Source organism: Colias croceus, chromosome Z (assembly GCF_905220415.1).
Source record: "Colias croceus chromosome Z, ilColCroc2.1".
Classification (NCBI taxonomy): Eukaryota; Metazoa; Arthropoda; class Insecta; order Lepidoptera; family Pieridae; genus Colias; species Colias croceus.
In genome coordinates, this window is record NC_059568.1 from 13,780,551 (window position 1) to 13,792,494 (window position 11,944).

An 11,944-nucleotide genomic window follows, 5' to 3' on the forward strand; every position below is an offset into this window, starting at 1 on the left:
ATTTTTGCGATTAAATAACAAAACTCACTCAAGTATTAACTATCGCATTTAAAATAATAGGATTCTCACATTTTCAGATACTGTAGTACTAGTACCTTGCTACATTCCAGAAAATCTGATCATGTGGCTGAAATTTAATGAAAATTCCTATCATAGAAGTGGTTTGTAATCGATGTAATCGGGATAAACCAGTTTATACTAGAATGAGCGTTGAAAGTTGGTCTTTGGTCTGGTACTTGGAAATATTTTACTGCATATTAATTTGCCCTTTGTTCGCTGAAAATATGTGCAGTCATTAAATGAAGGCAAAGCAGCCATGGAATAAGAAATTCTTTACAACTTTGTAAAGGTTTAATTTTATAACGATAAAAAACTATAAAATGTTCAAATATTTTCTTTTAAAATATGCGAAAACCAAGTTTTTAAAAGATAGGATGGAAAGTTCGTGGCTTTGTACAAGATGTATTTATTTCTCTTTTATACTAACGATTTATTTTACTTTGTTTCAGTTACTGAGAAGGAGATACGGCTGTGGTAAGTTATATTTTAATGTAATAAAACACTTTGAAGCCACCATAGAGATTGTTTCCAACCAAATTGTACTATATTAATATTATAAAGCTGAAGAGTTTATTTGAACGCGCAAATCTCAGGAACTATTGGTCCGATTTAAAAAATCTTTCGGTGTTAGATAGCCCATTTATCGAAGAAGGCTATTATAGGCTATATCATCACGCTAAGACCAAAAGGACGCGGAGCAATGCGGGCGAAAACGCGAGGCACAGCTAGTACAAAATATTGCGTGCACAAACATATAGAAGCAAAAGTTTTTTATTACGGTAATAAATCTCTGACTAACATAAGCTCAGAATATTATTCAAACAGAACTAGGTAAGCATAAGAAATCTATAGAAAATTGCAATTGTTGGCTACAAAATTGCTCTATGACCTTACAACGTAGCAGGCAATCCGGCGGAAAACATAAATAGTTCTTATTCTGAAAGCACATACTTTTACATTTTACTTTCAAAAAGTAGGAAATTTATTATTTTCCAAATTTTATATTATAACAAATAATATCTTGAATTTATTTTGTGCGATAGTTTATAAACCACAATAAAATACGTCAATTCTGTAAAGTAGACTGACATTTTTTTTATATCCTTTGTAGGTACATATCTTAAAATCATATCTTAAAAATGAAATAACTATATTTATTAAACTACCTAACAACATACATATTGTTGTACATTAAAGTAAGTATATTAATTTATTTACAGGCACAAAGGATTCCTCAAAGACTGTCCCAATGGACTTTTAACTGAGCAGGTGCGTTTAATTCTTATAGCTTTATTAAAAAAAATCAAAGTGCAATTAAGTTTATGTTGTATGCTTAAATAAACATAAAATAAAACCTTACCCCATTTTTTTCTATTGATTAAGTAACCCATAAATTTTTCAAGAATTAATCATAAAAAAATCGAATTACAATTTATAGATACATAGTTACTTATATATTATACGCATTTAAAGAAATGATAACATTCCAATATTATTAATTAGTAGATAGGTCATGCAGATTCTCGAAATTGTTGACGAATAAAAATAATACCTACTTAAAAAATATTAAATTATTAATCAATATTTTTCAGGGATTCATAAAGATCTACAAGCAGTTCTTCCCTCAAGGAGATCCGAGTAAATTCGCCTCACTCGTCTTTCGAGTTTTCGATGAAAACAACGTAAGTGTTAGAATTTTTTTTATCAATAATGTACAAAAATTCGATCCCTCGTGTTACACCTCACCGTGACGACACCTTGCACCGATAGGCCACCCATGATTGTTTGGCCACGGTTAATTAATAACTACATAATACCTCTTGTCCAAATCAAAAATGCCAAATATATATTGTATACTCTGTGGAATATTTTTATTACGTTATTTGATTATATGTTCTATTATATGTATAATGGGATACTTTTATATAAAACTAGGCGAATGCAATCCTACAGTATCTATCTGTCACAAGCATTCCCATTAATTCGCTCTATACACAGTTTTAACCTCGTTGGAGTTAACTGGTGCGATAAAACAGTATTTTTCCATCAGCTTTATGATCGGAGAGATTCATGTGATGTCATTTTAAACCAGTTTTAAAGTGATAGCGTAACATGTTCCATAATGAATCTTCTCTGACCTACAGTAATTTTGGAAATCAATCTGATGTGTATATAATCAAATCCTTGTTGACCTTTTGACTGTTTTTGAAACACTGGTCATAAATAACGTTCTTTCACTTGAGATGCAATTTTGTACCTATTTATTTTATTTAATGTGTAGCAGAATGAGTTTGAAAAGTGAATTATAAGTTATTATATAAAAAAGCATTACTTTTTGTTGCTTCATAAACATTTTTTTGAAAGTGCCTAAAAGTAATTCCATCTACAAACTGGCTGTTTACTCGATGCACAGACTAAACCAAATATATTTAATCTGTGACGCAAACTAACAGTTCAATATTGCCCATGTTTCGATTGCCATTAATTAACCTGCATTAGATAACAGACTGCAACGTTAAATATTCATAAGCCAGCGACATCAACATCGAAACCAGGAGCTCGTTAGCAGATAAATTGGAAGATAGAAGTGATACTCGAAAACTCTAAATGAGATTTTTAGAGATGCTGCTTTAAAAAGCTGCATTTCATTTAACGAGTGGTTTTAGAACTTTTATTCCTGACTGTGTTTAGAATTTTAGATTTACCTACGCTCTAATGTTGTAGCTTTTATAAGGATTTAAGTGAAAGGATAATTCGTTTGATAAATTAAAAGACGATTTCTGCTTTTACTCTATCATAATAGGTATTAATATATTTTAACGATGTTGACTAATCAGTCGGAGTGAGGATAATGATCTTTGACGATTTGACATATAATTAATTAGCAGTAGGTACCTGCCTACTCGTTCAAAAAAGGTCGTATTACACATACCTACATGAATATTCAAATTTGTAAAGAAAATACAAGCATTTTGTAATATATTGCTCCTTATTTCAAAATTATGGACTTTTCTATCAAACTCAGCCAACGATATACTGATGTTAATTGTTACATAATGCTATACCTAATGCAATTTTATAAAGTCTAATACTTCAATAGATCTACACTGAATAGAACCAGGTTTCAAATGGCGGTATGATCTGGGGGCACGGTAGTGCCCCCGCCAAGACGAGCCAAGCGAACAAGCACGGGCACTACCTACCTTTTCTCGAAGCGCTTCGACGTTTTTTTGTTTTAAATTTTACATAATATTATACATAGTGAAATTTGCTGACGGGTTGTCTTAGTTGGTAACGACCTTACCTTGGAAGCCAGGGGTCGTTCGATTCACATCCAGGGATAATATTCTTGTGATGAAGCTTAGTAGAAAGCTTAGTATGGATCAGAATTCAATGGTGCCGTGTGTGTGTTCGAAATGTTTAGTATGAGGTCAGTATAAAATGCAGGAATATTATAGTGCTACCAATAACATCTTGCAAGCTAATAGCAGCCATTCACGGGAAACTGGGGAAAGCTAAAGTTTGTTTCACATAAAGCCACTTCCTTTACTTCGATGTAAAAATGCTTTTAAATGAGATCATTGACTATGTATGTATATTTTCAATATAATTCAACCCTTCCTATACGCTTTCTGGATAAAGAGAAATCTTGGTCACTCCTGTTGTGTCAATGTTCGTAACATGGAAGGACAGCAAAAAATATTTGCGCATTGCAACTTTAAAAAAAAATCATTAACAATTTTCATTTATTCGCAGCAGTTAACGTTTATTGAAATGTGCTAAGAATATAATGATGATTATTCAATCATCATGATGTTTTAATATCCATTAAAACATCGTATTGATAACTCGAAATTGCCTTTAATATTTAAAACAAAGCTTTAGCGCAGCATTTGTGAACACTATGGTAACATATTAATATATCCCTTATCGCAGCGAGACAGCATTCCCTTTACAATTTTTATCGACTCTTGTACGAATACTTACTATATGAAATGTTTCATGATTGAAAGCTCGTGTTTTATAGTTTTATGTTGAACTAGATTTCCGCCCGCGGCTTCGCCCGCGCATTCAAAGAAAAACCCGCATAGTTCCCGTTCCCGTGGGATTTCGGGGTTTGTTCATTTTCCCGAGATAAAAAGTAGCCTATGTCCTTTCTCGGGTATCAAAATATCTCCATACCAAATTTCATGAAAATTGGTTCAGTAGTTTAGGAGTGATTGAGTAACAGACAGACAGACAGAGTTACTTTCGCATTTATAATTTTAATATAAAGTATCCGGATTAAATTTTTACTCACATCAAATCATGCCCATTAAAGCAGCCATTCTGTTTTGGTACTTTTATATTACGTGGTAGAAAAAGATTTTCTCATTTTCTATCTTTATAATTTTGTTATTGGTGATTTGAACTTTTGAGATTTAAACTTGAAACCAATTGAATTAATCACATGAATTTAATTTGATTTAGAATATTACTAAAACGTTATGTAATTTTCAGAAGTTAAGTGTAACCGATGTATAACCTCGAACATATTTATATAATATTTTTTATTGGTTGATGGTGAATATTTAATAAATTTTTAAGATTTATAAGGTAAATCTCTTCTTTCAGGACGGGTCAATAGAATTTGAGGAGTTTATACGGGCTTTATCAGTGACATCGCGAGGAAATCTCGACGAAAAGTTGCATTGTGAGTTGCTTGCCTTTTGTAGCTTCTGTCTATTTGTGTATTTATATATTTTAATGTTATATCATCGTCATTTAAGTCAATAAATTTCTAAAGTACTTATCTGTTTAAATTTAAAAATTGTTGATGATATCGTCGTAATATCGTGTTCAAGTAACTAATGGTACCTACCTAAACTCTAATTTTACTGATGATTGTATTTTGTATTTTTTGTAGACTAAGCAGCTTTCTGATACCACAGAAAATCATTGGACCCAATATATTACAATTAATATCAATTACTTAATATGTTTCAACGAAACTTACCAAAGTATAAGAACATGACATTCCTTTTGCATGCAAATTTATTTCCAGATAGAATCTCGATAAATCTTTAACAAAGTACATAAAAACTTTTATGAAGCTGTTTTCGGGTTGAATGGAGCGTAATATAGAACGTATATTTTACGTTTAATACATACTAAGTATGTGATCGACTTTTTATATACATTTTAGGGGCTTTTCGTCTCTACGATGTGGACAACGACGGGTACATAACACGCGACGAAATGTATAACATAGTGGACGCTATATACCAGATGGTGGTATGTATACGAACTATTTCATAACACGTTCCTTTTACACTTCTATCCTTATCCGAAGTTGTGAAAATTATTGTTATTTGTAAACGTGTCGTACATATTTATTATATTTTTCGTATACACAACATGATTTCTAGAAACATTGGGATAATCACTTCTGCGTTTTGTTTACTCGTATTGTTGACAAACAACAAAATAAAATAACAGGAATTGTTAGTTGTTGTTTGTTGTACGTATAAATCATATTTTCAGAATTACGGACAACATAACAGTTCTCAATAACAAGACTCCAATTAAATTAATAAATCCACTTACATTCACAGTTGATAAAATCTATCGAACAATTAATTAAAGAATCAATTGCTAGATAGGAAACGTAAGTGGTTAAGGGAACAACAATATTGGAAGTAGGGGTTGAATATTTACCTTGCTCGTGTCGTTTTCCACCGAGCAAACAGCGATCTCCGGAATCGGTGTATCTGATACCACAGCTAGTGTACAAAGTTGTGTCGACACAAAACCAACACTGACATGAAAATCGTTGATTTTATTAGTTTCCCCGCGTCCTGTTCTATGATTCTGTATTTATTTAGTAGATAACTGAACTGATATTTGTTTGCTGACTTACGGACAAAATAACTACGCTATAACGCTATTGCATACTTACCTATACATTTTAAATAAATTCTGAGTACATTTGAAGAATAACTACCTACGTAATATATTATAGCACTTTTTCTCGTTTCTAGGGGCAAACTCCGCAGCCGGAGGACGAGAATACTCCGCAAAAACGCGTGGACAAGATATTCGATCAAATGGACAAGAACCACGACGATCGTCTTACCCTGGAGGAGTTCCGCGAGGGCAGCAAGGCTGATCCCCGCATTGTGCAGGCCCTGTCCCTCGGGGGAGATTAATCGACAGTCATTCTCTCGCCGGATTTCTCATTTACTTAAAGATTTACCCGTAACGCCGCCACGTGAACGCTTTCTTCTGTTGCTTATCTAACATTCAGTTTACTTCATTCAATTGAAACGGGCAGTACAACAGTACAAGGTCTTCTATGACCACCTTCGTGAACTATAAGAAAGTGACATGGGGCGGAATTATAGGCGTTTTTAAGTATTTGCCATGTAATTCCGAGCGAACGATATCACTTATCCAGTTTCTTAGAAACAACAGTATATGGATGTCGTGAAACTATCGCAAACTTTAAGCTTTGATGTACTACGCTTCAGTCGCACCGTGTCTATTTTCTCCTGTTTATTGTGACTGTCCTTTGTCCTTTTTTCTACAAGAAGAAGGAATGTATGAGCTCGCAATATATTTGGAACGAATTACACTCTTGATCTAGTTCGAAAAGTTACGGTTGTAAATAAAAAATGCGGGGATCGGTGGGCACTGTGCCAGGCAATATGACTTCATCTTTAACATCTACACAAGTCATGAATATTTTATTTCAGTTTCAAGGTTGTGCAAATATAACAATACCTTTTGAGATGCTCTTCAGTCGGCCGTTAATTTTCACAATTTAAATACATTAACATAAAATATTTTTGCTAATTTAGATTAGTTAGAAACAAAAATTTAAATAAGACGATCATAATTATTGGTACTGTAAATATAATTTCCAAATTAATGTTACTAAATACTAAACTAATGACGATCCTCGCATGAGAGCTGAGAGATGGCAAGTGACACTGAAAATACATGAGAAAATTGATAATTATATCCCGTTTAAATAAATATCATTTGATTTTTTAACAAGCATACCCAGCGACCCTTATGACTTTGTGGCAGACGAATCCGTGCGAGAGATTATTCCTCCCTGAGGACAGATTTACCAATTTTTCATATTATATCATGATGCTCATACAAAATTCCCATTGATATATTTTTTAATATACACACAGTTGCATACATATTATATTCAAAATAAAATCATAATGCAGATTCCTTCAATTACTCATGAAGATGATAAACATGTCAAACGTATAAAATTACTTACACATTTACCTAGATATTTAAAGTAGGCAATGTAAATATTGCCTCACCCTTAAAAAAATCCATAAAATTTAAATACCTATTTAGTCATTGGTGTTGATAGTCACGCATCCCGTTTAATATTGAATTTATTAAATTGCTCATTTCACAGTATAATTATTAAACAGTATCCCTTATAAGTAGATATCTATATCTATCTAACAAGAGTTAGTTTTTCTCAGTTTATACATTCCATTAGTGTTTAGCATGTGATCTACTAGGTATAATTTTAAATTATATAAACTCAATTTAAATGCATCTCTTCTACGCTTCTTGTCAAGTAATTACACCATCATTTAGGAGACGTACCTAACTACTATACCTATATTTATGTATTCATATATTATCATCCAATGACACAATTTTGTTAACGTTGCTGTTGTTGTTGGTTAGATTATTAGGTTTTTAAGAGTTACGCCCCATTGTATCGTTATATTAGTATTCGTACTTTGTGACAATATAAAGTTTTTTGGCATAAGTACGTTTGGGTTTTTACAGCCCCATAGTTGATACTTTTTAAAAATATACTCATAATGCCATGATATGTAACCATGGATAAAATTACGAAAAAAAAAAAACTTTTAAGAAATTTTTAAAGAGAACATCGGAGGCATGTTAAACTTATGAAAATTGTAATTTATTAAGAAGTAAATGACATTAAAATCACTTGGATAGAATTTAAAAACAATCATTTGATAACTAAAACAATCATTTGATAACCATTGAAGCAAAATTCTGATGATGGTATGTCGTAAACAGTACTGGTTGTGGAATGGACTTACTTAAGCCTTAAAAATAACACGGTTTCGCCGGAGACAACTATAAAATTAACAATTTCGAAGGATTACCATCACCCGATATATTATAGTTATGTAAGTAGAATAGCAACGTAGATTGGGTAATACTAATGAAGCTTAAAATTCTCCACCCATCCAGTTGCAGAACTAGGATGTCGCTTCCAGCCTAAAAAACTACATATAAATTATTTTGCTAACCTTTAAGTAGAACTATTTCTATAACAATAAATTATTTACAATCGAACCTTTAGCTTAAACGCACATGTAATGTGTTAACTGTCAACATCGGTCAAATAAATATAGGTAATATTAGCTGTAAATTTTATTTTTTTAGGTAACAGCTTTATCACATTGTTATTTGTATCCATTATTGTTAATTTTAATATCCTACATGATGGAATACACTACCAGATGGAATGGCTAGTCAATTTTGAGTCTTTCAGAGTAGAGAGAGGGTTCAAGATCCTCAAACGAACTAGAATCTAGACCTATCGTTGCGGGCTGTGCATTATAGGTTTAACGTTGGAACTGTGGAAGCTGTCTTCTTTAGAGAAACGTACTTAATTCTGATTTAACCCACTCGCTATTTATTTACCGCATCTACCCTACCATTTTGCTTTACACTATCTTCGTTGTAAGGTGTCGTTCTTAGATAAAATAGATCAATGTGATTTAATGTTTCAAGTAGACACGAGATTTTAATGTATTCTGCCTTTCAAGAATATTACCAAGCTTTCTCACGATAGATAAAACAATAGTGTTTAATGTTATCGATGTTTCGTCTTTTAGAAGTCTTACTATATATTTTTTTGTTACAAATTACCCAGTTTCACGTTAGCATCGGCAGCGAACTGAATGTTTTAAATTATTATTATTAACCGTACTTTATGCGTTTATTAAGATATTTCTTATCTATCGTTAACGAACCTGGAATAACATCACATGAGTATATAAAATATAGTACAGAGACAATGCTTCATACAACCGTGCAAATCGATTCCTATAATTATGTCATAAAATCTTGGAAATACTTAGAGAGCGTTCTACAAATGTGAACTTCAGTAACGATAGCTAAGAAAAATAGTTTAAGCGTAATTTAAGAGTGCTAAGCTTCAATGTTATCAAGATCTGCCCTATTCCTGTCTATTTTCCTACTTGCACGTTAATGTTTTAAAATCTTTCTATGTAGGAGATTATAAACGCAAAGATACTATCTCTATGTAAAGATTGGAAAACAGGTAGGGTTATTTCGTAATGAGTAAAAGGATCGACGATACTTTACACTTAACCACAGAATACTTAAAAGTAGATAACGCTAACTTCACAACAACCGTAACATCTGCGTTATGATGCAATATTTTACAAATTCGCAAGAATCTGGTTCCGAAGAAACCTTTTTATATCAATTTATGACAATATTAAACCTTATATGTTACGATGTTTGGATAAAACTTCATTCATTATTAACAATTTAAGGGCCGATTTTTCAATGCCCAGATAAACAGCTAGATAGACTTTATTCTTCAGTTAACAAAATATTCAATTTTTCCATAGACGAATAGGACTTATCTATCGAATAACTACGTTATTTGAGGAATAAATCTATCTGCTGCTCCAACGGCCAGATAGCGTGCTATTCGACGATTAGACGTTTGAGTTGACAACTGACGCGTCAAATTTGGGATATTTTCGTATGTAATAACATAGAGCGTAGAATTTTTACAATAAAGCCTCTTTCTATAAAATAATTATCAATTAAAATCATATTGAAATTGACGTTTTTGATAGTACCTACTGATGATCATGCCATTGAAAATTTGCCGGACGCTGCCTTTATGTCGTTTCCATCGTAAAATATATAAATTTTAACACAAATTTAATCAAAACTCTTTACTCGAATCAAAACAATAATCAACAATCATAGAACACAAGATAAACTTAAAATGCACTCCTGACGTGAGTCATAATGACGGTTGTTGACATATTGCAAGTTGACTCTATCCCGCTCTAACCTGACTAATTTAATATGTTTGTTTCGCCACTCCAAGAGCAGAGCTGCCAATATGGAAATATTTGGTCAGATAGTTATTCATCAAATAAATCACGATTGAAAAATAGGCGAGCCGTTATGAGTTAGATAAGCAATTGAATAAATCTATTCGAGGGGTAGTTATTAGACTGTTTATCTGGGCATTGAAAAATCGGCCCTAAATTCATTGTTTTTCTAATTAAAGACGGTTTTTCTTTATTCAAATGCGAATAATTTTCCTAAATTCATAACATAATATCACATAATATGATACAATAATATTACTTTCATGAAGAATACTTTTAATTAAATTATTATTTAATAATAACTTGTTGAATCCGATCGTTTTACTCACTGCGCAATTATTTTTATGAAAGCTAATTTGTAAGGAAATTTAATTTAAGGTTAGTGTTAAAATAATGTGTAATGAGTTCAGTTCGCTGCTATTAGTTATTCTTTAGGAAATTTTGAATACTTAGTAACTCTCTGTGTGTATATAGTGTTAATTACTCGCCTACTTTACTTACTACTTAATATAATATTCACTTTTAATATAAATTATTATTAATAAACAAGTTGATATGGAATCGGTGTTTTATTTGCCCCATCCGTCTCTTATTCCCCATCTACTTTTTAAGAATAACATAAATTCATTCATCTTTCTATGAAAAATCATTTAAAAAAAATCATGATTAATCAAAAACAGAAAACTATAGACCAATTATCGGGTAAAAGTCTAGAGTCATTCGTAAGACGTAAGTTGCAGGAATATTTTTAACTTTATGTATCCAGTTACCAACACAGATTCGTTAAAGTGAGATCAACTACGATAATATTGCACAGGCATTTAATTAAATTATTATTTAATAATAACTTGTTGAATCCGATCGTTTTACTCACTGCGCAATTATTTTTATGAAAGCTAATTTGTAAGGAAATTTAATTTAAGGTTAGTGTTAAAATAATGTGTAATGAGTTCAGTTCGCTGCTATTAGTTATTCTTTAGGAAATTTTGAATACTTAGTAACTCTCTGTGTGTATATAGTGTTAATTACTCGCCTACTTTACTTACTACTTAATATAATATTCACTTTTAATATAAATTATTATTAATAAACAAGTTGATATGGAATCGGTGTTTTATTTGCCCCATCCGTCTCTTATTCCCCATCTACTTTTTAAGAATAACATAAATTCATTCATCTTTCTATGAAAAATCATTTAAAAAAAATCATGATTAATCAAAAACAGAAAACTATAGACCAATTATCGGGTAAAAGTCTAGAGTCATTCGTAAGACGTAAGTTGCAGGAATATTTTTAACTTTATGTATCCAGTTACCAACACAGATTCGTTAAAGTGAGATCAACTACGATAATATTGCACAGGCATTAAATAAGGGAAAACAAGTACAACACAGATTTTATCAAAGCCTTTGACAAGGTACCGCATCATACTTGCTTCAAAATGTGAGATACATAATTTAACTGGTCCACATTTACAATGGATCAAATCATTCATACAAGGCGGCTTATTCTATGTAGTTCTTAATGGATTTAAATCAATGAAATACCCTATAACCTTTGGAGTTCCGCAAGGGTCCAATTTAGGGCCTATTATCATTAACATTTTTGTAAACGCTATGATACAAAATACTTATCAGTAGTCACAATAAAAAAAAAATACAGGAGTTAACAGGAATTTAGGGTTATCATCAACCAAACAACAATTGAGGTAGGTTAAT

General features: G+C 31.6%; 1 protein-coding gene across 2 annotated transcripts in view; it reads left to right on the plus strand.

The window, feature by feature from the left end:
• Positions 1-9,640, plus strand: part of LOC123705458 (frequenin-1) — a 178,815-nt gene extending 169,175 nt beyond the window's left edge. For both annotated transcript variants that reach the window (XM_045654236.1, XM_045654237.1), the window contains 6 exons: positions 510-534; positions 1,281-1,329; positions 1,653-1,742; positions 4,675-4,753; positions 5,246-5,334; positions 6,081-9,640. In XM_045654236.1, the coding sequence (XP_045510192.1) occupies positions 510-534; positions 1,281-1,329; positions 1,653-1,742; positions 4,675-4,753; positions 5,246-5,334; positions 6,081-6,248 (500 nt within the window). In that variant the 3' untranslated portion in view covers positions 6,249-9,640. The remainder of the gene's footprint in view (positions 1-509; positions 535-1,280; positions 1,330-1,652; positions 1,743-4,674; positions 4,754-5,245; positions 5,335-6,080) is intronic.
• The last annotated feature ends 2,304 nt before the right edge of the window (positions 9,641-11,944 follow it).